This window comes from Centroberyx gerrardi, chromosome 19, assembly GCF_048128805.1.
Source record: "Centroberyx gerrardi isolate f3 chromosome 19, fCenGer3.hap1.cur.20231027, whole genome shotgun sequence".
Classification (NCBI taxonomy): domain Eukaryota; kingdom Metazoa; phylum Chordata; class Actinopteri; order Beryciformes; family Berycidae; genus Centroberyx; species Centroberyx gerrardi.
The window spans coordinates 10,348,404-10,375,000 of record NC_136015.1 but is presented as its reverse complement, the minus strand read 5'-3'; the positions used below and the strand labels follow the sequence as shown (position 1 = coordinate 10,375,000).

Sequence of the window (26,597 nt, the reverse complement as noted above, 5' to 3'; positions counted from 1 at the left end):
CTGGGTAGTTAGCATGAGCAGTGATAGCCACCATGGCTGAACAGACAAAGAAAAGAGTGCCGCCTACAGAAACTCAAACTTCATCAACAGAAAAGACGTCACAGTGCTGGACACACTGTTTGATTGACAGGTGATCTCTGGGAAGTGCAGTGCAGAAACACCACAGCAATGATCTTAGCACCGAAGATACCGCCAAAATCAAAAAAATCGAGGAACTTGCAGATTACCAGGTTCAAAATGTGTGTGTATGTGAGACTATGCATAATGTATCACTTCCTCAATGCCCTCAAGGCCGGACGCCGCTGTATGAATCACATGAAGTCACAGCCTTACACCCCGGACCCTAAGGCACGCTGCTCATCTGTACCCTTTTATTTTACATGGGATCACATGCATCATTGAGAGTAAATGCAGTCAGATATGAGTGTGTGATAATCTGATTAGCCCCGGTCGGCCCGGTGCCAGCATGTTAATCCGATAGAGCCTGAGGCCCGGCGGTACGAACAAAGCTCCTCCTGTATGTGCAGACTCAAGATGGCGATCAGGTGATCCCGACGCAGAGGTCGGCCTCAGAGTCTGGAAAGGGGGAGCGGGAGGCAGAGAGAGAGGGCGCAGGGAGGTCAGGCGGAGGGAGCCATGGGAAGATGAACGGCGGAGACGGAGTAGCTGGAGGTTACTTCGGGGCGGAGGGATGAAGAGGGAGGCGGAGGAAGAGCGAGGAAGATGGAATGGCAGAGACGGATAGCTGGAAGCAGAGAGAGGTAGAGGGAAACATCAAGGGAGAGAGGGGGAAGAGAGCGTGTCCTGATCTTGATGAAGGTCAGTCTGCAGAGAGTTCCTCCCCACAGAGCAGAGCGAGACACTGTGGTCTGTGGAACAACCAGCTTATTATTCTGATACCAAGTGTAGTCGTCACATCTGCAGCTGTCTGTTTGGTGCTGAAGATTGTGGAATACGCAAGAGAAGAGATACTTAGTTTTACTGCATAACACTAAGACATAGGAGGAAGGGAAACTCAGCCAGAAGGCCGGAGACGCTCTCGAACCGGTTGTCCTCTGACATTTGACCTGAAACCAGATCTGTCTCAAACGCTGCAGGGTTTCCCCTCAGAACTGGTCGCAGTAGAGGTTTAAGTCAAGTGACAAACAGGAAGTGAAGGGGAGGCACTTCCTGCTGCTGAAGATTGATTCACTAGTTATTCTGGCCTCTGGGTCAGCACCCTGTTTGTGTGTGTGTGTGTGTGTGTGTGTGTGTATGTGTTTGTATGCATGCATGCGTATGCACACCGTCCCGGTCTTGGCTTGGAAATAATGTTCCCTCGATCGGCTTCGCTTGGTTTGACAAGGAAATAGCATGCCACACACACACAGACACACACACACACACACCCCCCACACTGGCACGTAGGCTTCAAGTTGCTTAGCAACGGCGAGAATGGTTATTATTCAGGCAACTTCTGTAGGTGTGTGTGCGTGTGGAGCAGTGACAGCGTGTGTGTGTGTGTGTGTGCAGGTGTGAGTCGATGTTTGTATTGGTGTAGTGACAGACAGGGATTATGTGTGAATTCCTGAATTCTGCTCATATCCAATCTGTTCACTCTTCTGTGTGTGTGTGTGTGTGTGTGTGTGCAGTCCACAACTTGCCATGTTTAACGTCTGGGCTCCCAATGATGGCTCACAGTGATGTGTGCCCCATGTTAACCCACTTCCGGGTTTCCATGGTAACAGTGGGACAGTGGCCCGGGGCGGCCAGAGGAAGCCAGACACACAACACAACTCGCCGCACACACTCCGACTCGCCGGCAGCCTGGCTTCTATGACGCTGGCTCTCTCTCCCTCTGTCTCTCTCTCCCTCTCTTTCTTTTCATCTGTCTCTCCGGTATTCTATCCATTGTACATTATTCCTTTTTATTGTTTATTCTTTGTTCTTTCTTCCCTCTCTCTCTGAGAAATCTGCTGCTACCAATATGGCTCAATCATGTCAAAGCCAGATTAAAGGAATACACCAAGTTCACAGAGATGTGTTGGCAATTACCTGTTAAGTGATGAGAACATAGACACCAAAATCATCCATGTAGATTGTTGGCTCTGGTACTGCAACACTTTAGCATACACTATGAGTGAGTGAGTGATAGTAGGCGACTAGCATTATCTTAAAAGTGAGAAAATGAGAACTTGTAGCAGCTTTGAAGTTAAATGGTAAATAATCTTAAATGACATTTCACCAAGTCTGGAAGTTTTGTCTAGCAGGTAAAATATACACAAGATATGACAGAAAAATAACAAATTGTTTTGACCTACCTGGAACTACTGTCCCTGTTTGCGTAGGAAGTGAACATGGTGGCTGATGGCAGACTGTGTACAGCTAAAAATCACTGTGCAGTGAACTAACATGTGGTTGCTCACCTGAAATAGTTCCAAAAATAAACGTGTCTACATCAGCTATATTAGTGATATTTCATTTTGAAAATGTATTAATCCACCAGCCACATAAAAACCACTACTGACTTTTTATTACTAAAAGGTCAGTCTTGTTACTTTGGTTGCTAGTCGCCTACTATCACTCAACATAGTGTATGCTAAAGTGTTAGCATGGAGCACCACAGTGAAGGATCTACCCGGGACACATGGATGATTTTGGTGTCTATGTTCTCATCACTTAATAGGCGAGTTGACCAACGGGCCAATCTCCTGAAAGCTCATTGTATTCCTTTAGAGCTTGATCTTTTAATTGTGTTACAAAGACAGCACAAGACATCAGTCTCCATGGCTCTGTGGTTGTGTGTGTCCTTAGCCATGGAGTTCCATGAGAAGCTGCAGAGCCTGGCCGCGAAGGAGGGGCTGAAAGGTCGCAAGGTCAGCCGGGCGCTGGAGAGCTTCAGCTGGAACATCACCATCCTCAAGGTCAGCAGCACACAGACAAAAACACAGACAGCCTCAGGGCTAGACCACCAAACTGTGTTTTCGCCTCTAGCTAGTTGCTCATCTCTTTCCTCCCCCTTCTCCCTCCTGTTCCCATCTCTCCCTGCCACCCTACGTTTTTTGTTGTCTCCCTCTCTCTCCGCACTCCCAATATCTCGTTCTCCTCTCTCTCCACACTCCCTCCTGCTCCCCTCCAGGGCCAGGCTGACCTGCTGAAGCACGCCATGGCTGAAGTGCAGGAGAACATGAAGCAGATCCACTACGCTGCTCTGACTGGTAACCTCACCAAGGAGGGTCCAGGAGGAGGAGGAGGAAGTGTCCGCTCCCAGTCGCGGCGCAGCCAGGAACCCGCCGCCGGTCAGGACAGAGCCACCACCCTCGGCGGATCAGCTGGTCAGGGGCCAAATTGATTTTGGTAAAACACGACTTTTGCCATTATCACTGAAATACAAAACCGTCTGTACATCAGTGTTCAAAGGCAGGTAATAGTATTTTCGAGTAGTGAACCACTAGCAAACGGCACACTGCCGTGGCAGCTAAGACACAACCAGATTGTCATGGGAATAATGATATGACCAAATTGCCATAGGAACTGCTATGCCAGACCCTCTGTACGTCGCCTAAATGTTTCACTATAAACTCCATGTCTGGCTTCAAAGTCTGAGGATGAGGTTGAGGCCAATGAGGCCACAGTGGCGGACTTGCAGATCGCTATGGGTGTAGCACAGCATTTAATTTAAGGAGAAAAGGAGGTCGATTGATGGAAAAGGCTTCAAAATGCGGCCAACCTCCACCGTCCATCCACCTGTCGCAGAACACTCACTGCTGTAGAAGTCATAGCACTGCTGAGAGGGAGACGGAAGAAGATACACACTGGGGAAATGAATGTAGTCGGATCTAAAGCCTGAAAAACACAAGACACAGTAATTTGTACTGTATTAAAATGTAAATACAGCAAATGTTTATATCCTCTTCTTAATGTGCAATGCTTTTTTTTCTTGTTTTATTTGTGCTTTTTGTCGTGGGGACTGGGGAGCGAGGAGGAATTGTCATTTTTCCCATCACTGCCTGGGGTGACTCAAACTTCAGCCCAAAGATGCTCAAAATCTTGTGGAACCTGTCAGCTGCAGCACCCACACGCTCGGGGCTTGTGCTTACAGCTCTACTAAATGGGCTCCGATTCACCCGGCGAGCTCAATCGAGTGTTTGAAACACGGATCAGATCTGGGTGGGTTTTGCCTGTGGGGCTTTCACGAAATACACTTTCTCAAAGATTTGAACAGAAGCCCGGCGGTAGTGAATGGGACTGGAATCAAGAATATTTGCAACAGAAGAATGTATACAGGTGGGGATAGTTTTAAAGAATCATTTTTCCTCTACTGCTAAGAAGCTCTATCCCGCACAGTTCATCTTCTGATACACTTGAGAACATCATCTGTGTTGTAACCTAGCGTCAGTGGGTGTTTTGGATCCAGTATATGTCAAAGAAGCCTCCGTTGCCCCTGGATCACTCCTCTTGATCCGCAGCCATCTCCAGCTCCTCTCTGCAGCCTGTCACGGTGTTTTGAAGGCTCTCTTCCACTGAATGCCACTCACACCCAGGAGACCGCAGGCTCTTCAGAGACCGCCTCATTTGCATGTACGCCGTGTTCGCCGCCCCCCCTGCCTGTGGCACTCGTCCACCGAGTCCTCAGACCTGCCCCTCTATAATACTGCTCTGTCTCACACATCCTATATTTTTGTATCTTTCCGAAGCCCTAGTACTGTTATTCACCACGACGATCAAATCCAGAATTGTAAATGTCTGCCTCTAGGGAACCAATATGTTGACAGATGCTTACATTGTGTGCAAAACTCTGTACAGTATTTTAATATGTAATTCTCTCCTTTTGCTGTAGAAAACAAATATTTTACATAACTTATTTATCCTGAAAGAAAACATTCCAAATATTGTTATATTTCAATGTATCTGTGCAGTAGATGAGGCTCGACATATTCAGCTCTTCAGTAAAAGGTTACAGTTCATTATTACCGACCAGTCAGGATGGAAATAAACTAGTTTTTAATGAGCGTCTCTCTTGCTGTCTGTAACTGTTTTGCTGTAAGACCTTTACATCACTCAGACATATGACACATGCAGCATGTTTGGGTGTTCATGTGTAGCTCCATGAGTGGAGCATTAGGGGTCTGATTCAACTGGGGACACTCAGCCATATGAAAAACACATGCACTTATGGTGCTGTGGATAAAAGCCTCTAATCAGATGCCATTTGTTATGTTAATTTCTGGCTGCTATGCTCACTGGGGTTCTAGGATCATGAAAATGAATGAAATGGAAATGACAGTCTCGATTACTTTCCCAGATACTGTGATCTTGATTATGAATCACAATGATGATGTGATGAACAAAACTATTTCACTGCACTTTTCTTTTTACAATCAATATCTTGAGTATTTTCATCTATGGTTCCATTCCAAGTGAAACGACATGTTTCCGTATTGCCGATATTCTACAGTTATCAATTGTAGAAACTAAAATCGCAATATATGATTATGCAACTGTGCAGCCCTATTACTAACGAGCACGTACACAATTCTGCATCCATGTATTCCCCGCACGTACAGCATTCCCCAAGCAAACACAGTAACTTCATTATGTAGCAAGAGCAATGTAGTTTTATTGGTCTAGAGTTAATTATACTGGATGGGCAGCTAGAGGGACATTCTTCGTGTGCACTGCTTTACATGGCTACCACAGGAAGCGAGAACAACTCAATGACAACATGAGAAATGAAAAACTATGTCAATTACCACATAAAAATGTCCACATTGGAATCAATTTAAAAAAAAAAAAGAAAAAAAAAAGACAACCTTATTCCATAATTTAATCATTTGTAACCAGGAAATGCAGGTCTAAGGATTAAAATATTTTCTTAAAAATAAAAAAAAAGGTAACAAAAAGAATAAGAGCAAAGAGTCAGGTTTTGTCTGGCTGAGTGGAAAATAATGGTCTGAGGCACTGGTTTAAGAAGATGGGGAGGAAGTTGCCCTCAACCACCGACACAGAATCAGAAGGACAACATCTTCCTTTTAGTGTCAGAGAGAAGATGAATGGAGGTAAGAGCTTCCTCTGAGAGACAGACAGACAGACAGACACACATTACACTGACAGAGGTATGGCCAGATTTCCACATTCAGGAGGAACAGAGTATGACACTCCGGTTAGTACAGTGAGCTTGGTGGGGGGAGAGGATCCTCCCCCAGTAAATTCAGTATAAGGTCCAACTCTTTGAGAGTAATCATGTGGCGGCAGAGTTAGCAGTTCAATGGCGCCCTCTCTTGGTAGAGCGGGGAACTACAATTAAAAGTCATGATGAGTGAGGGGTGAGAAGGCCCAAGCGTAACAAGAAGACAGGCATTAGGTAGAGGGGATAGAATACAGCATCAGGTTAGACAGGACTGAAGTGGCACAGATGACAGATTGAGAGACAGAGTATAAGGTTTTGGTGACAAAGTGTCACAGTCCACATGTGCAAGTTTCTAGCCAGCAGCAGCTCCGAAAAACTGCAGACCCCCCCCCCCCTCGCCCTCCTCTGATCCCCCGTACGATACAGGAGGAGGAGGAGAGAGGGTGAAAGCGTCTGGCTCACAGGTCGTTCGGGTTGACGATGGTGAAGTCAGAGTCTTTGCTGTGGGTGGAGCCCTCGTCCGGGCTGGAGGAGCCCGAGGCGGTGCCGGCCATCAGGGGGTCGTGGAAGTTCCCCGCCGCGCCCTCTGGCTCCATCCGCACCGCGCCGCGCCCTCGCCGCACCGGAGGGGTGTGCTCGGCTCCGCCCCCTCCCCCGCCCCCGCCCCCTCCCTCGGGGGCCTGCAGGTCTCCGTCCTGGGACACCAGGATGTAGTCGTCCCAGTTCTTGCCCTCCGAGCCCAGGGAAGACGCCACCTGGAGGCACGAGACGAAGCGACAGGGTCTCAGTCTTAGGTTCAACCAGCCACAGTTATGGTCTGTGTCTCTCATGTTCTATTCAGATGGGATTCGTTTAACAGGAGCATGTGATTTTAGTCCTGTGTCAGCAAAGATTCTGGCCTCTTTTACCTATGGTTATTTGAGATTGTGTTGGCATTTTATGGCGGGGGAGGTCTGGTTTTTCATCAACATGGCAGCAAAAAAGCAAAGGCGTGTTACGTATGTGACACAAGTATGTGAACCAAAGCTGCCTAACCACTCCCATCTCCACTGCTTGTCTATGGAAAACTTTAAACCTTGAAACACTTTGATCAGATTCCACACAAGTATGCATAAATGAGTTTAAGTATCAAGAGTCAATTATAATTTTGATAATAGATTACTCATTTTAGTAATTTATCAAGTAAAAATATCAAACCGCTTTATATCATTATATCATTATGAAATGAATTTTGTTTTTTTTATTTTCTTGGCTGCTGGTCAGACTAAGCAAGCAATTTTAAGACATCACTTTGGTCTCTGGTAACTTGTGATGGGCATTTGCAATTATTTTTTACATTTTACAGACTAAATGATTAATCGATTAATCAAAAAAATAATGAATCGATTAATAGATAATGAAAAGTCCTAGTCAGGTGGACTAAATGCTGTTTCAGAGGCCAAGAACCAAGACCTGCCAAGAATACAATTCTGGGGGAAACACTGAATACTGTTTTTGGACACAGAGTTTAATTTGTTGGCATGAAAATGGTCAAATTTAAAGATGCTGAATGACAGCAATAAGACTGAACAATTGAACACGTATCCCGTCTGAATAGGGCTTTAAACAGCCACACTATGGCTGATACAGCTGCAATGGGAGGGAATGTGTTTAAAAAGCAATTATGTGGCCAAGCGTCATCCGTCTATGGATTCACTGAACTGCTGTCCGCAGCAACGCTGCAGCTACAGCCACAGAACTATAATATTGATAGACTATTAGCGCTGATCGTCTATTAACCTGCTGCTCCGGCGGGGTCAGCGCCTGCTCCTCCTCCTCCTTCTCGTCCGTGCTCGCGCTGCCGTCGTGGTCCGAGTCTCGGCTCCGCTGGCTGCCGCCGTGCTGCTGGCGGTCGCCGCGGTGACTGTTGGCTGCCGTGGAGGTGTAGTGGTCGTCCGCGATGGTGATCTCCTCGTTCTCCTCGGCCTCCAGCTGGCTCTGGTTGAAGCGCAGCGCCCCCTTCAGGATGTCCTTGATCTGTCAGGAAGGATCAAGAGAGGTTAGAGCAAAGGGGAAAAAAACACACACAAGACACAAATGTAAGGAGTGTACGATTAACACAAGTATATCCGACACACGCGTACACACCTGTTTGAGTCCAGCCAGTGATACCAGGACCTCATCCTCTTTCTCCAAGTGTTCCTGAAGAATCACTTCCTGGATCTTACCTGTGGAGACACGACAAGCTGTCACTCACTGGTCCAGCTACACAACCACCCAGACAATGATGATACTTCATCACACAGCTGATCACACCACTACTTTTCTCCTCTAATAAGTGTGCTGTGTGAACCTCTATTGCTATGGGCTGTGCATCCTGAGGTCTGTTCACCTGTTCCTCCTCTCAAGCCCCAATCAGGACATTTGACTGGTTTTGATCACATACTTTCTTACAGAATCTGTCCTGTCAATGGAAAACGGGCTCTTTGAAACTTTGTTAAAACCCTCAAAACCTATTTCTGCCCAATGTTGGCATAAAAAAAACGGTTAGTTTTACTGTTAGTCTGTTAAGTATGGCTTCCATTGTGTGTCAGCATCTCAAATAGAATAATCCAGCATCAAATAAACATCTTTAAATAAAAACATTTCTATTTGTGTGGAAGATTTATTAAATGGATACAAATACATTTCTGTGGAAAACCTGCCCAGGGAGAAGACCTTGGCAATGCCCTTGACAGGCTGCAGACTTGTGCAGTCAAACCCTCAACAACCAATTAGCCAATGACATGTCAGAGCCACCTAGCATCTAAGCCACGCCCTCCTCATTATAATATTGGAGCGATAAAATAGGAAGTAGAAGGAAAAGAAAACACTAAATACGAGAATCAGATGACTGCATAAAATAGCCACAGGTACAATAATAGTTAAACGATAAAAATAAGAAATTATTAAAAATGATACATTAAAATAAAACAATAACTGGATTAAAGCTGTGATTTGTGAGCAAAATAACAAATAAAACAGAAATTATGTAGAGAGAAAAAAAGATATATGATTTATTTGTATCTAATTAATAATTTTTTCCACACAAATCTAAATTAATTTATTTAAATATCTGTATTTGATGCTGGATTAACCTATTTGAGATGCGGGCACACAGTGCCATATTAAGAGCTTATTCAAAAACACAACAACCAATATTTTGATTTTCAGTGGTGGGCTCGCCTGTTTGCTGACATTTGGATTACCTACTGGTTTACATGTTTATATGGTCATGGTGAACTGACCACACAGTGGCATTTAGCAGCTCAACTCACAGATGTGTGTGTTCATCATCTTGGCACAGTACTTGCTCATGGCCTCCAGGTCGTTGATCTGGCCCTGCAGGAAAGATACCTGGGCTTCCAAGTCCTCCTCCTGATAAGACCACACATGCGCACACACACACACACACACACGTACACACACACACACACACGCACACACGCACACAAAGACAGAGGGTTAGAGGTAAAGAGCAAAAGTGGAAGGCGATGAGAAGGAGGCTGGATGATAGAGGGCAAAGAGAGGGAGAAGGAAAATATATTGATGAGGAAGGATGACGAAAGTAGGAGAGCAGATGACAGAGTGAGAAAGACAGTGAGAGTGAGAGACACACAGACAGTGAAGAGAAAGAAAAACGACGACATGGAGACAGTGAGAGACACAGACAATAAGAAAGCTACAGGAGCAGACAGCGGGTGAAACAGCTCACCGTCTCCTTCTTGCCCATGGTCTTGCTGTGGGAGCGTGAGCGAGTGATGTTGAAGAACGACTCCTTCTTGGTGGCGGAGAGGGGCGGCGATGAAGTGCTGACATCACTTCCTCTGGAGGGGGGAAGGGGCGGGGAGGCGGTGGAGAGACCGCGCCCACCGGAGAGGCTTTCTGTGCTGGGGGAGGAGCTTACCGTCCTGGAGCTTTGGCCTGAGAGAGAGAGGGAGGGAGAGAGAGAGGGAGAGGGAGAGAGGGAGAGAGAGAGAGAGAGAGAGAGACAACTTAAAAATAACAGACTTGTGAAGTGAAATCTAAGAGAAAGATAGAAATCTACATACCTACCCATCTATCTAACCTTTCCTCTCTATGTACTTTTGATGACAGAATAAAACAACAAAAAAAGATTTTTTAAAAAAGGAAAAAAGACCAAAAATAAAGTAAAAAAAACTCAAATAAATAAATAAAAAAATGAAAACCCCTAAATGAATAAATAAATAAGTCCTGTTGCAGTTAAACCCTTCCAATATTTGAATATCTGAATAAGTGCATAGAGGGGTAGGAGGCACAAGCCGCACAAGACACAGCCTGAGGGACAAGAGGTCGCCAGCTGGACATTTCTGATTGTAAACGTAAGGCAAAGAGGCGTTTGGTCAAACACAAAACCTGCACACACATTGAGCACATTCACTGCAACGACACAGCAGAAAAACTCAACATTTGGAGTCATTGGAATATAGAAAGAAAACACAAACACATGACAAGCTCTTGAGCTCATGTTCAGAACACACGTTTGACTGAAGACGTCCCAACACTTCCATGATACTGATGTTATGGGCTTCCTTTCCACTGATGTGGGCAGCTTTAGTCGCCCTCTGCTGCTCAAAGGTTGATATTACATGCAAATATGTAGATTCTATAATAATGTTGACTTACTACTCAAGTTGGATTTTGGATGGTGAATGTTAGATGATCAATGAAAATCTGGGCTTTGGTTGGCATTGGATGAACCAGGAGGAAAGGATGAGAGGACCAGTCAGTAGACTACACACTTGGTGGACAGACATGCAGCAATGACACACGGGAGGAGGAGGGGAAAGGAGGAGGGGAGGTATACACACAAGCGGTTGCCATGGCAGCAGTTACCTTGTGTGTCAGTGTGAGTCTGGGCTGGGAGAGAGACCTGAGACACTCCGCCTGAAACTACATCTAACAGATGGGAGAGTCAAGACTGATGCTGCCACACACACACACACACACACGCACACACACACACCCCCAACACTCACACACCATGAGTTACAGATATTCAATATAATCTATACTTGTGTTAATTTGTACATGCAGTTAATTCGGCAGTTACATTATTGCTGACATTAATGCAAGAAGTGGTAGTTAATTAGGCAGCGTTATCTCACCTAAAATGCATCTTGTGATATACAAGAAGCAGCTTGCCTCTGTGTGTGTGTGTGTGTGTGTGTGTGTGTGTGTGTGTGTGTGCGTCCTTGTGCTCACCTTTGCTGAGGTGAACAGGCATGCTCTCGGACTTGAGCAGGCGGTAGTGCTGGGACTGGGTGTGGCTCTGGGTCTGCACGGGGGCTTGGCCGGGCGGGGGCTCGGCCAGCGGGTGCGGCGGGGCGGCGGCGGGGGCGAGGGAGGGGGAGACGGCCGACTGCACCTCGCTGTTGATGGGCGAGATGCCGCCGGACCCCCCCGACATGGCCGGGGCGATGAGCTTCCTGCCGAAGTTCAGCAGGCTGCTGGAGACCTTGTTGATGTTGAGAGGGGCTGTTTTGGCACTGGCACTGGCACTGGAGCGAGGGAGCGAGGGAGGGAGGGAGGGAGGAGAGACGAAATGAAATAAGTGAAGGTGAATGAGAGAGAGAAAACATACACAATTTTTCCATTTTTTTGGCCTTGAGGTCTTAAATGAAAACCAATTTGGATATAGTCACCAGCAAAATCAAGTAAAAACAAACAAACCTTACTCATTTCTGACAATGTACTAAAAATGGAAAACTAAACCAACACCTTGGTTGCGTAAGTGTGCAGCCATTCAATTAATACTTAATAGAAGCACCTTTTGCTTTGGTAACAGCTGTAAATCTGTTTGCGCAAGTCTCTACAAATTTACCCCATCTGGATTTGTATCCAAAGGAACTTTATCCAAATCTAATCCAAAGAAAGACAAAACTGGAAAATTTGAAAGGATGTGTCGACTTTTGATTTGTCCACTATGTATGCAGGTAGCTGGATGATACAGTCAGCGTGTGTGTGTGTGTGTTACATAGAGAAAAACAGATAATGTTTGTGTGTGTTTTACCGGGTCTTGTTCACCAGGTCAGCTCCCCTGGTCTTGTAGTAGTCCAGGTTCTGCTGGAACTGGTAGTTGACGGGCCGTGGATTGTTCTAGAAGGGGGGAGGAATAAACACTTTCTGCATTAGTGCCTTAAGAAGTCAGGAAAAAAATGCCTCTGATGTGTGTCATAAACAAGTAAAATAAAGTGTAAACATGTGGGAGGGGAGACCAGTCAACCTCAAATCTGTGTGTGTGTGTGTGTGTGTGCATGGAAGACTACGTAAACAAGCAAATGAGTGCGCCTTGGTGTTTCTGAGTCAGTGTTTATGAGCCAGCGAGCCTCTTTCCGGCCCCCCCTCCTCCCCCCTTACCTCCCCCGTTATTAGAAGCGACGCCCCCCCCCCCCAGGTGTGACTGTGATGGGGACATGGTGTGACATGGTGGTGCACCTAGGGGTGCTGCTGTCATACTGGATCAGCCCCTTCCTGGATCTCCATCCCAGGGAGCGGTAGTGGACAGGAGTGTGGCGAGTTGTTGTGTTTGGATGTACGGGTCAGTGGCCATGGAGAGGGGGGGCGGAGGAGGGTTTGGACCAGAATAGTGCATGTGTGGGGAGTAGTGAGAGAGAGAGAGAGAGAGGGAGAGCAAGGGAGAGAGAGAGTGTGTGACTGAGAGAGAGAGTGGCACAGTGAGCGAGTGAGATAGAGATAATGTGTGTTAGGGTTTTGTACAGTTATGGCAAAAATGATAATGATGATTTTTTTGCAAAATATTGTGATCACGATTATTAATCAATTTATTGCACTTTTGCACCTTAACATGTATTTTCACTTTTAACAGTGCAGTATTTCTCAAAGTATCTGCAGCTAGTTTTCACTCTTAGCATCTTACTCTTATTGAGGTCAGAACTCTACTACTTTATTACTTTGGGGTGCAGCTACAACCCTAAGGCAAACACAGAATATGTACTTGTTTGTCATTTTTAGAAACTAAAAATAGCGTTTTCATGTTCAGACTGGGGAGAGGGATTTCCCTTTCAGGTATAATGGAAGCACTTGATATGCCACACCGTGGTACAAGGGAAATGAAAATATACGAACACTTCAATATCGCCGAACTACACCATTAGTAATCGTGGAAAAAATAAAAACGGGATATATGATAACCCATGATTAATTTGTCAGTCCTACTGTGTTTGCTTACCTTGGGATCTCGGAGGAAGAGAGCCTTATGCAGCAGAGAGTGGATGTCTCCTATAGGAGGGTAGTGCATTAGCAGACCCAGGCAGGTCTGGAAGTTACTAGCGATCACTGAAAGAGACAGGCAGACAACAACAAGTGCATTATTAGTGACGCATCTTGAGTTAACTTACTGGTTAGATACAACATTTACATCTGTGACCAAACGGCATGAATCCAAGCCTGGTTAGCTTTCCAGGAGACCATTTTACATCAGAAAAAGTCTGATCTAAATGAACTTTTTTGAATCAATAATTAATTATTCAAACAAAATAATATTTTTTCCCTGCTGGGTCATATTTATGCACTAAGCTGATGTACTTGTCCAGAGCAGCTTGTAATGTATGAGCAAGTAGGGCTCCTTGTCTTGCTCATGGACACTTCAAGAGGACACATGTTGTTGTGGGGATCAAATAAAATAAAACCCCTAAATCTAATAAAGTAACTCCAGCGCAACTTCTCCACGGCATCAAATGTCACCGGCACTGACTGACCCACAGCTGAATCCCTCTTCATCCAGTGCACCAAAAAGCATTTTCTCCAATTGTTCCCGTCCATCCTAGCATCTTTTTCCACCTGCTCCCATCTGAGAAACTCTTCAGATCTCAGAAATCTAAAAGCACTCACCTCAAGAACAGCTTCTTCTCCACTGCTGAAGACACTTAACCTTTAATGTCACTATACTGCTGCTGCTCAACGCGGTCTTCCATGTTAAGTGTTTGCACCTTAGCATATCACATTTGTCATGTGAAAACCTCTCATCTCCGATTTCGGTGATATTCGTGTTTTCACTTCAATTGAAGGATTACATAGGATAAACTTAAAAATGCAGGATGGTCAAGCTGAAAATGAGGCTGTTTTTGCTCCTGAAGAGTTGACATTTTGGAGATACAAGGTTTTCAGCGACGATATGGAAAAGCACAACTTTTTGTAATTTATAATAATGTTATTCACTGTGGGGAAATGTATCTTTTCGCTTGCGGCAGTAAAGATTCTACTCTATTCTATTTAAAAAAATATGAGTCCATCTGATTAAATGAGGTGCAGTAAATCACATTCTTCCAATGAAATGTTTCATACAAAATTGCATGCAACAAATCCCATACACATCCCATTGTTTCAATTTCGCCCAGTGGGTGATAAATGGGAGCTTACGTGCGTCTCGGATGTAGAGCAGCATGGCCACGAAGATGTAGTCCACCAGGTCCAGAGTGATGCTGTCTGCAAACAGGGCGTCCCAGACCACCAGCAGGTCCTGGAGGGGGAACTCACGGCCAAACAGCAGACGCACCCACCGGCTGGATGGACACACAGACACACACAAAGTCAGGGAAATTATGTTGAGGTACACCTGAGGGTGAAGAAAAGGAATAGACTCACTGAATTTGAATCGACTCACATGCCGTAGATTTGCGGGGCGATCTCCAGCCGGTTGAGGTGCATGTGCAGTTCCACGTCGTGCTTCTTTACCAGCTGGTCCTGGATGCGGTTGACTTTGGTCACTATGGCAACGGAGGGCCCCGCGTCCTGGGGCCGAGCAAAAGGGATGCTGGTCAGCATCTCCTCCTTCCCCTGGAGGAGCATATTGTTATAGAATGTTACATCAACGATCAGTGACTGTGTCCGTGCGATAAACAGACAAATATAAGATTACATCGACTCGTCAGTAGGATATCACCTCAGTATTAAGGTCTGTAAAATTAGCCGACACAGACTCCTTGTAGTTACACTGAGCTGTGCATTAGAAAAGCACAATATTGACAATATTAAAAAAAAACATAAATTACATTGCGATTTATTTTTTTCAAAATAGTGCGTTTGCGATATGAATCACAATACATGTCAGCATAGTTTTGTCTACATAATTTCTTTTTCCAGTGCTTTTCATTTTCATTTTTTTATTTGCAGGGGAGGTGAAAATGACATGCTAGCGCTTGGATTTGCTCAGTTTAATTAACAGGAAAGATTTTCTCTGACATGTAACATGATTTATTGGCCAGGGATTCTCCTCAGCAACAAAATACTGTGTTGGCCATGTAGACAATGAGACCAACATAGCGTTACATCATCATATTGCCTGAGTATGACATCATGTCTACCGTACCGTACAACAAGCCAATATTGCGCCTGTTTGCTTGCAATGTATAACAGTTACTGTGAATGTGCACTATCACACAAGGAGCGAAAGATGCATCGTCGTTGGTCATAGCTGGATGAGACAGACCTTTCTCACTTCCCTCTCGAAGCTGGAGAACCAGGGCTCCGCTGTCTCCATCAGCTGAGAGAACATGGCACTATAGAGAGAGAGAGAGGTGTGTGTGTGTGTGTGAGAGAGAGAGAGAAATAATGAGAGAGAAAATGAGGGAGGAAGATATAGGGAGACAGAAACGGGCATGTATAACAATTCCAATTATTTGAATAGTAATGAAATTTCTCTGGGAACTCGGGGCAAGCACATTATTCTTATCAATTATGTGTCCAATATTAGAGTGTACTCACTAGGCGTCGTGCTCATGGTACATTGGGTTCAACAGACACTTCATCTCCTCACTGTGGAAAGAGAGACAACACCTGAATAAATTTAGGAACGTTTTAGCTTCAGACTAGAGCACAAGCTAGGAGGAGCGCATGGCGACTGGCGGATGAAGCATTCGGTTTCGCGGCGAGGAGGGACTGACCTGGGGTTGGCCGTCTCGCTGGCGTGCTGAAAGGCCTGATGGTCACAGTGCAACACAAACACTATGGGAGCCAGCAGCTCATGCATTCCCTATAGACAGAGACAGAGAGAGAGAGGAAGAGAAACAGGAAGGGAGAGTGAGAGAGAGGTAAGAGGGCAGGGGAGAAAGACAGAACCATCAGGAGAAAGAAAAAATGGTTCATTTATGGTCAGTCTTTCTTTAATAGTGATGCACGAGGTTTCTAATCCGTAATGACAGGCTTAATTTAGATATCGTTAGCCATGTGTCACTTCCAGTTTGCAACAGAGGTACTGTACTATCCTTCCATTCATTTGCTGGCACCTGTTACAGAGACTGGTAATGATTAGGTTACAAGGCATTTTGTTCTTTTGTCTGAGATTACTAGACAGTGAGAAGCACACACACAAATGGCTAGATTGTCAAGGGATTAGTTACATGCAAAAGCCAATAATTTTAAACAACACCCATGGCGATGCAAGAAAACCCACCCACAGCCATTGAACCACCCATTTTCAAGGACCATTTTTAGCCTTGACCTTTGACCCTTTGAGCTGCTGAGACCAGTCTGTACCTGTTTATACAGTAACTGTTCGTTCTCTCTGGCGTAACAGAAGAGGATGTCCGTCAGCTTGGTCCTCACGTCCTCTTCCTGGAAGTAACGCATCTCTGGGAACCTAACGCAAACAGACGACAAGAGAGAGGAGCGGGTTTTACTTCGCATCAGCGCAACAATGCTTTCATTTAATTAGTGGCAAAAAAGAGAATGAGGGTGAGACTGACGTTCGCATCACATCCTGTTTGATCATCCCCCTCAGCTCCTTGTCCTGGAAGAACTTGTTCCACAGGCTCTGGACAGGGGAGGAGAGAGTGAGACGGAGCCATAAGAAAACGATGCAGAAACCTGGGGGACTACGGAGCAGCGACTGTGGTGCCGCAATAATTGTAGACTAGTTCAGTGATTAATTATTAAGGAATGAATGAATAAATAAATAACAATTTATAAAGGGATTAATTAAATTATCTTTTAAATGAGGCAATTAAAAAACTGTTTATAAAACAATAAAAAAAATGTAATTGAATGAATCAATTAATAATTCCATTTCACAATTCTGTCCTTAATAAGTGAATAAATTACTGAAATGTTAATTATTGAATTGGCCAGCCACAGGGGGGTGAGAGTGCGCTTCACCGGCACCTTGCAGCATCAAAGGTGTTTCCAAAAATTCACTAGCTGGCCAATAAGAGATCTTGTTATTTCTCTGTGGGTTGCACTCTCCATTATTATTAGCCATCGAATACAAAAACAACTGTCTAATAATAAAGTTGCCCAATCAGAAAGTCAGTAAGTGGTAATGCAGTAGGCAAATGAACTGCGAGATGGAAAATCAATAGAAAAACACAAGAGTAATGGAATGACAAAAAGACAAATTTAAATGACTTTTTTATTGTTTTATACACCATTTTATTAATTGCCTAATTTTACATCAATTCAATGGCTTTATAATTCGTTTTTTTTAATCAGTCTGGTAATGAATCGACAATAATGAATCACTGAATGAGTCTATAAACGGCACAGTCCAGGGGGGAATGTATTAGGGTCATATTTTATATGTAAATATGAAAAGACTGATTGACTGATTGACATACAGAGACTGAACACTATACACACACTGACAGATAGACTCATTCTCTGACACACACACACACACACGCTTACCCCCTCGTCCTGGGAGAGTGGGTTGTTGACCACCAGGTCCTGCTGGCCTGCAGCCTTGCGAGGGTTGGTGATGTGCTGCGAGAGAAGACCCACACAGCCGTCACCAACAGCCTTTCACCGATCAGTGATCGCTATCAACTCTTACTAGGGCTGCACAACTAATAGTGCATAATCTTATTGCCTTTTACACAATTAATTCTAGCAGAATATTGGCATATTGGCAATAGAAACTTTTCATTTCATTTAGAATGTCTGTGGTAGTTGAAAAGTAGTGAAGATGTTGTATAGGATGCAAAATAATAGCAGTAATTTTGTTCCTAAAATCATCAGGATTAATTATCATGATTCGTGATCACCATATCTAGCAAAATAATTGGGATAATTATTTTAGCTATAACCGTGCAGCCCTAATTGTCACTGTTTCAAGCATTGGCCTAGAAATATAACAAGCTCGCAGCTCTGGGTGTCTGACTAGTTTCCCCTGGGCAAACTCATCATCTCACTGGGGGAAGTGGCCATGGAGAGGCGCGCTCACCGTCTCTTTGATCTTCTCATACTGGCCCCGGAGCTCCTTGGTCTTGTTGATCCACAGACTCTTGTCCTCTGGAAGAACCTCCAGGTACAACTGGCAGACACCCAATACATGGGTTAGCAAACACACACACACACTCAAGACTACTGAGGGAGGATTCCTACCTCAGAAGTCGCTAACATACAGACACTTGTAATGTCAGTTTCCAAACCACAGACAGCCCCATCAGCAAAAAAGGCCTGCAAACTGCCAGAGTTGCAGTCTTTTCCGAGGAAGGGATGTTGCCCAAGCCACTTTAATCAAATTCGTTAAGACGGCTTGATCCACTTGGCAGTTACCTTCCAGCATACGCTGCGAAAGCGGCTGCTCCTCAGTCGACCGTTGATGCCTGCCTGCCGGATCCTGGCCAGGTAATTACTGTTGAGGAACAAGTCGTCCCATTCTTTCCTGCCGAGAGAGGGAAGGGGAAGGGGAGGGGGAAGAGGGAGAAGATATGCGGTTTTAAGGGCTTCTCGATCCAATTTGGGCCCGATATTCCATCTAATGTGTCATCCAGTGGTAAACCAAGAAGTTAGAGCAGCGAGCTGGGCCGGGAAATTACTCACACATCGGCACACACAATATTAGAAACACGTACCTGTATGAGAGGAAGGTAGACTGAGACTGTGAGTAAGTGCTGCTGTCAAGGGATCCTCCTGTGAAAACACACACACACACACACACACACACACACAGTTACATGCCGAGCCACAAGGGGGCGATGTAAACAACTTATGCTGAGGAGTGAAACCATATAAAGCAATGATCTTCAAAGCATGTGAATGAGGGACCGCAAACATAAAACGCAACCTAACAAAAACAATACCGCATCACAGCCACTGGCCTGTTTACTGCTGCCAGATGACCTATCATTAATTTCTGGGACCTCTCATTCCAGCCAAGTAGGAGACGGGATAGAGTGAGAAGCAGGCAAAGTGACGACAGAAAGTAAAGCACCATACTCATCGTCGTCGTCTTTATCGCTGGTAATAAGTCTAATTTGGCCTGCAGGTGAACATGCACTCCAGTCGGAGAGCTGTCTATCAACATTAGTTACAGGAGTAGATCATTCCACAGGGACACTCAGCATGAATATTCATCAGTTCCACAACATGCCAACCCCCCACCTTTTCTCTGTCTTACACACACAAACACAAACACCCCTAGCCCGTGGGCGTCACCAGCTATGTCCATGACTCACACTGAACAGTCAGCTTCTTTATTCTCCATCTACCTCTTCATTTTGTCCTGACTTTTTGTGTTTTCTACCTCTGATCTGCTGGTAGTCTCTGTAAGAGCCTCCATCATTCCATTTAGTGTAACAGTAGATTTAATCCTCCAAAATAAACCTCTGGTAAGTGGTTACTGACAGAGGGAGTTTATGAAGTAACAGTTTAACAAAGCAACACCGGTTTCTTAAAATGTAGACATGGATCAAGGACCAAATTAAGGTGCCGACATGACAGGAGTACCGGTATGCTTTAATAAGGCTAGGTCCCAGGACGAGACTGGGATGGAGGTGTTAAAGAGTGTGTGTGCGGTGTCTAGGAACTGTGGCTGGGGCCGACGTACTGCTGCGGTTCCGGTTGAAGTTGTGGAGCGGGTCGAAGCCCGTCTCCTGCTGCTCGTCTGTCTGGAGCGGGTGGCGGGTCTCGAAGTTGGGGTGCTGCATGACCGCGACCCAGCGGGACCTGGAGGAACATGGGAGGAGCAGACAGAGAAACCAGAATTAGAATCACAGGTTAGCAGTAGAGCATAAGACTACCAGACACAAGCCAAATAGTTCTCGAATTTGGGTGTCTCTGTTGTACGTGACCTGCATGTTTTGAACTCAGAAAAAAGACCTAAAGTTCAGGGGGAAAACACAACAGGTTTGAACTAATATGACTAATACCTACTACTACTGCTGCTACTGAGCAGTAATGAGTAGGGAGACTAACCTTTAACCAGAGCCCGTGTAGACACGTATCTCTGACCTGCCCATGGAGGGGTGCAGGCAAAAAGAGAATTTCCCTACTGTGATTAATAAAGTCTTCCTAGTACTACTAATAATAAACAGTGTTGTTCTTTACTTACTGTCACAGCCTAGCGATTCTCCTCAGCCAAAACTCAGAGAAGAAGAGGATTTGTCTGCAAGAAGAAGAATGGAAAGACCTTCAGATCAAGGAGAATGAAGAACACAGTTCAAAAATAGGCCAAAGAAATGATTTGATATCATAAAGACACATGCATCACTGATGAGAAGGGAACAAAAACTAATAATATAAAAAGCAGTGGAAAACGTGAGTTTAGGATAGTTCAGAAAACAAATGTCATGTACTAACTCTCACTGCAGCACAGTCACCCCACAGGCCTGTAGGCACACTGTAGTCCTAAAATCAGGGATGCAGTGGAGGGTAAACCCACCTAATCTCAGTTTACCCACCTTTTTATCTGCAGAATAGAACTGACGCCTGTTTTAGGCTGACTTAAATCTTTATGACATGAAATTCACCACATACATCAGAGTAAATAGCATCAAACAACTTTTTTGTTTGTATTGATTCTTTGCCTCATCATGATCACAGACTGGAGGCTATAGTTTACCCACCTTTTATATTTACCACTACATCACTGCCTAAAATAAAACAATGACATTGATTACAGTCGGTGAAGAATGGTTTAAATTAACAAGAGGCACTTGAGCTGCCTAATGTCCCGCCATAATCACCATGATATATTAAACATAGCCAGTTAGGCTAATGAGGTCATTAATTAGGCTAATTAATGCATTAATTAGCAAATATTTGGATGTCAACATACTTGTCTTCACATAACACATGGGCGGTATTAATAGGAACTCTGTATCTTAAAGCATTAAGGAGTAGGAGGAATCAGTTTTTCCTCATTAATATGCAAATGTGGGCACTAATCCAAAATATATTCAGATCATATACTCTATAGGGGGAACATGTGGTATAAGTATGAACTTTCTATCATGTATTGCTCTTGAATTATTGTGTTCACAAGAATGTGTTTACACACGCTGATGCCACCATGATGACATCATGTCCTGTATACCATGTACCATGGCGGAGGGACATAAAAATCACGTGGTTCGAAAAAATAACTACAAGGCAGAATGAGTAAACAAACAACAGCATGAAGTGAATTTACAGTGCAGCGCAGTAGACAAAACAGGACATTTAAAACCATTACAAAGCTGGAATTCAGAAAATAAAAATGGCTCCTGCACGGCACTGATGACACCAAAAAAAACAACAACACAATCCTCATCGGGTAAACCTTGGGACTAGTTCAGTGATTCATTATTATTGATTAATTAATAGGTACATTTAAAAAACACTACGAATTAGTCCGCCGGCGCAAAATATTGTGTCAGGTTGCCGTGGGAATGCAGGCCTCTAGCACACAGTCAGGTTGGCCTCTATCTGGTCTGCCATACCAGGATAATGCTGAGGGATCCCCGTCCCTGACATTCTGCTGGATTACTAGCATTAGCAACATGCTACAGCCTGCTGATTGCAGACAGTGAGTGAGAATCCACAGAGCAGCAGCCGGCCAATCAGAGCTCCTGTTACTTCTCTGTGGCTTGGACTCTGGACTTCATATTACTTTCAGTGTGGCACATTGGGTGTATGCCGTCTAATTAAAAAGAGTCATCTAAAAATAAAGTGTGGCTCAAGCAGGAAGTGTAAATGGTAAAGCAGTACGCAAATGAATTGTGAGATGGAAAATGAACAGGAAAACACATTAGTAAATGGAATAACAAAAAGAAGAATTTAAATGCCTTTTAAAATCCATTTATAAATTCAGTAATTTATTCACAATTTAGAGACAGAATAATGAAATGGAATTATTGACACATTTAACAAACAGTTTATTACTTTTTTTAGTAACTGTTTTTTTAAATGCATTAATGTGAATTTAATTAATCACTTCGTAAAATGTTTTTTAAATGTATCTTTTCATCACTGAACTAGTCTATAATAATTAGGTTGGCAGACAAGAGTTTCCACACTCTACGCCTAGGAATCATAGTTCTGAGAAAAGTTAACAAACTTTCTCTGTGAACACATCACAGCATTGCAATCTAGGTTAACCAACTCTGCCTCCATTCTTTATCCGGCTTGGGATTATTCCATGTTATGAATACGGTTAGCCTAATACACAGGCCTACAGAATAGCACGCTTCCACAGAGCATTATGTTTTTTTCCCCTTTATTAATTATGGAAATAACACAACAAAGGCATCTCTTAAACCTATTAACCATACGAATGGAACACCGCTCGATAAATCAGCTACGCACGCCATCAAAATAGAAATAATTTTATATGCATAATGTATGTGCCTGTTTTCTTAGGCAACATCTGTTCCCCTCAAAGACTAATGCCTTCCTTAAGTCAGTGAGGTTTTTCTCCCCTCACTTATAAAAAGGACATTATCCCATTAAATAATCGTAACTAATCCACAACTATAGGAAGAGGGAGAGAACTGCTGTGAATAGGTACACTCAATAATGGCCTGTTTTCTCAGTTTTCCATTAGAAGATGGGCATGAAAGAGTATCAAAGTTTCATGCACAACTACACACATCATTGTAATCAACTCTCACACACTATCGATTCATGTACCCTAGCGTATGTCAATTAAGACGGAGGACTAGTGAAAAACTTGCATTGTCTAACTATAAAGTTGCATTAACAAGTCGTAACAAGTAATATTGTATAGCACAGTCCTGGAAACGCATCCAGCGCTTAGTCCCTCCCTGCCAAAAAAAAAAAGGTCATTCCAAACTTTTTAATGAGGCCAATACTTCCTCAAATCACTCACGTTAGAATGTCTTCTGTGATTGTGTGTGTTTGTGCTTTTGTCTGCAAGCCCTTGTGTACGAGTGAAAGATGCTGTGGGTAGGAGACTTGAGGCCTCGCCGTGTTAGCACAATCTCGCCTGAAGCAAGTCTTCCATTAGCCTTCTGCTGCCTTCATTAGATCCTTCCCAGAGTGGAACCTCCAGTACGCAGAAACAACGTCCGAACTTTGCAACATAATAATCAACGCAAATTAGCTGCTGCATAATTTACTTCATAGCACCTGGAGACACCTCAATAATTCAAAACGTGAATCTTTCATGAAATAATCAAATCAATACATAATGAAATGCATAAATAAATCAACAGACAAATACCGCTGCATCCATCTGTTGCTGAGGTGGAAGATCTGTTCCTGGGATTTACCTCCAACAGACCATGAAGCTAAATCCACACTGCATGGATCAAACTGTAGGCCTTACTTGTTCTTGTCACATACAGACTTCATGACCACTCACAAAGCCTATTTGGGTCTTTCTGACATCAAAATGACCTCAGGCAATATTAAAAAGACCAGTGCTGATGTTTTAGGCTGTGTAAAGACACACTGAAAGCATACTGAATTCAAGTCAGATAGCCTAGCCCCTAGTTTCAACTTCTCCTTCAACAAGCGTAATTAATGAGCCCTACCAAACATTTCACTTCCCTTTACTGTAAACAAATGTGTTCTATAATTATAGCCTGCTAAATGACGGTGAAGTTACAGTGTGTGTGACTGAGCGAAACAATCATATAACACACTCATATTGCTCTTACACTTTACTTTTGGGGGTCCTCTGAAGGTAGAAGTTACTAGCAGACATTCAAACTGAAAGTGGCCACAAATGTCACCAGATTAGAGCCTATAACTTTGCTAGTTCTTGGTTTTTCCACTGGATCAAGGCCGGGCAGCCTCAGATTTTTTTTATGTCATGAGAATATTCAGGAGCCGCAGATCAGCTGAGAGCCCCTGGGGGCAAGCGGTTCCCTCTCACATCACTAGAGACAACAGGGCAAATTCAGGCTTGTGAGGCACAGAACAGTCACACACACTTCAGCTAGTTGCCATACAATGGGCCTACTTCAAAAAGCAGAGACAAGCTTTGGCCATGGATTGGCTGCAGTATAGGAAATGGGCAACCACAGCCCAAAGATTCAATGTTCAAGCTGAGCTGACATAAAAACACAAAGAAATGCTTCAACCCACTCCAAGCTCGTAGGCCTGAAAGCACAAAGGCTAAACTATACTAAATTAAACCCAGATTAGTCAATCATATTAGACGCTTTGCTGACGTGCCCTCAGAATTTCAATTTAGAAAGACGTGTATGGCAACTGCAGTTCCCCTGATCTGAACAGGCTGTAGCCTTGTTCGAATACTCTGAAAATGCTTTCAATCTTTCCTCAAAAGTAGCCTAGACTTAATCACCAATCTAACCTCATTAGCTGAGACAGACCCAGTAGGCTCCATCCCAACTGTGTCGCCAACCATTGCCAGATTAGTGACTGATGCAAAATAAATTCAGCAACAGAAAGAATAATAATCATGGGCTTTAAGAGTACAAAAGTTCAGCAGGCATTTGGAAAACGGCGGTGAGAGGAGCTGTCACTGGCAGCTAGGTGACGGCAGAATGCGAGAGAGCCAGAGAGAGAAACACCCCTGCTAAACAAACTCACATGCCTCTGCTTCAACACGCAATTACAGCCCAACAGCCTGCACAGTCACATGATCCACAGGAGGCCAAGCCTATGCTCAGGACCTTAACCTTGGCAAAGACCCTGAACATGCTGGGTCCAGACTGACTGACTCACCAGATAGGCTACATTACATCCCGCTCACACAAAGTGGCAGATTACACAAAAGCTGAACCACTGAACTAGGAAAAAACTTGTTTATATCCATAAACACACAGCAGGTGCGTAAACAGGCTCTGAGAAGTTAAATGAATAGTCTGATCACACATTTCCCCCAGTATTGAGCATGCTGGAGGACCTACAACCTATTTCCCAATACTGCAGGTGTGTGCAGTATTGGTAAACTACTGCAGACGTGGTGAAAAGATCAGCAGGTATTGCACGGTGCTGTGTGGTAACGTGACCTCTCCCAACACAATAGGCAGGTTGGTTTCAGTTGTGAGCTAACCCTCATCTCTGGATCAAAGGGTCGACAGCACAGTCCTTCACTGGGACGTGGTTTCCCTGTCGTCCAAAACAGCACCTAGCCAGTCAGACAACACTCTCCCTTTACACGGTTTCACTTCTTGGCAGGGTGAAATGCCTCTGAAACAGGATTTAAACCGTGTAGGCAGTGTTACACCCAAACTCTGCACTGAAACCAGTAATGAATCTCTTTTAGGCAGAGTGGCCCACCACGAAACACACAGCATTTGCAAACATTTCATACATGCAGTGTGTTGTTTGCTGTATTTTTTCCCCACAACACAACTCATATCTAATAATGTCACTTTACACACTAACTGCCATACAATGCACGCACTGACAGTCTTATATGCGACATGGATGGCAACAACCCGCGGGATTATCGGTGCAGACAGGCACAACGCCAAACAGCAGCTAGCTAGCCAGTCTCCAGCCTGTCCGCCCGGCAGCCAATGCAAAACGAAGGCAAAGCTAGTTCAGAGAAACTTACAGTGATAAGCCGCAGTTGGCAGTGCTGTCTGAACGTGACATGAGATGACAAGAGTTTTTGGGGAAACGGGCAAGCTAGCCGTTAGCAACTTCTCACCGAGCCGCTGCACGGGCCTACTTCCGACATACCGCTACTGTAAAGCAGCGAAACAAAGTCGTAACACACTCACACACACACACGGGTTAAGATGGGTGTGCTGACTGCAGAGTGGAACAAAAGTAATTCACAAACCGATATAGACTTTCAGTGTAGTCCAGATACCTGTTCAGATCACGCAGGACTCCCCATTCTGCTGTGTCGGTCTGTCTGCTGATTTGTAAACAGTGGCGGGTCAGGCGGATGTGCTGAAGCCCAGCTGACTGGTCATGTGACCGGGGAGCTGACGCTGACGATGCCGCTGTGTTCAGGTACTACTGAGCTGCCTGCAGCTGGAGGTATACAGGTGTCTGTAAATGAACTGTTGATTTGATCTTCAAATAGTTCAGCGGTTTAAAGAAACATGTCAAACAGTTTCATAGATTAAAAAGTAAAATTCAGACCCATGCCAGGATTGTTCTGCCAGGGGCCCCATGGCAAGCATGTTGCATGGCCCTCCTGCACTGCCAGCAATGACCATATGACCCTGTACACTGTTCATCTGCCCTGCCTATATGCCCACTCAGTCAGATCCCATCAGATATTGTAGGCAAACAATACTAAAATTGCTCAATGTACAACTAATGTAGATCACGAAGATAG

General features: G+C 44.4%; 2 protein-coding genes across 4 annotated transcripts in view; one reads left to right on the top strand and one right to left on the bottom strand.

Annotated features, from left to right (window-relative positions):
* The window catches only part of LOC139927198 (inactive phospholipase C-like protein 2), a 25,027-nt gene extending 20,037 nt beyond the window's left edge, over window positions 1-4,990 (top strand). The window contains exons 11-12 of the mRNA XM_071919246.2: window positions 2,794-2,903; window positions 3,119-4,990. Of these exons, the coding sequence (XP_071775347.2) occupies window positions 2,794-2,903; window positions 3,119-3,331 (323 nt within the window). The 3' untranslated portion in view covers window positions 3,332-4,990. The remainder of the gene's footprint in view (window positions 1-2,793; window positions 2,904-3,118) is intronic.
* A 115-nt stretch (window positions 4,991-5,105) lies between these two features.
* Window positions 5,106-26,180, bottom strand: tbc1d5 (TBC1 domain family, member 5). 3 transcript variants are annotated; one of them, XM_071919249.2, is made up of 23 exons: window positions 26,121-26,180; window positions 20,439-20,492; window positions 19,935-20,053; window positions 18,961-19,018; window positions 18,662-18,770; window positions 18,327-18,416; window positions 17,792-17,866; window positions 16,855-16,922; window positions 16,646-16,748; window positions 16,054-16,142; window positions 15,875-15,925; window positions 15,600-15,669; window positions 14,775-14,947; window positions 14,531-14,673; window positions 13,341-13,447; window positions 12,162-12,247; window positions 11,354-11,649; window positions 10,985-11,047; window positions 9,843-10,051; window positions 9,406-9,505; window positions 8,237-8,316; window positions 7,889-8,125; window positions 5,106-6,864 (listed from the first exon to the last, which is right to left on the bottom strand). In XM_071919249.2, the coding sequence occupies exons 3-23, from the start codon at window positions 20,032-20,034 to the stop codon at window positions 6,568-6,570; spliced, it is 2,604 nt and encodes an 867-aa protein (XP_071775350.2). In that variant the 5' UTR covers window positions 20,035-20,053; window positions 20,439-20,492; window positions 26,121-26,180; the 3' UTR covers window positions 5,106-6,567. The 3 variants fall into 3 exon arrangements, with proteins under 3 accessions (XP_071775350.2, XP_071775351.2, XP_078146242.1); XM_071919250.2 differs by having other exon boundaries at window positions 26,091-26,163; XM_078290116.1 differs by lacking the exon at window positions 10,985-11,047 and having other exon boundaries at window positions 26,091-26,163.
* Window positions 26,181-26,597: the final 417 nt, after the last annotated feature.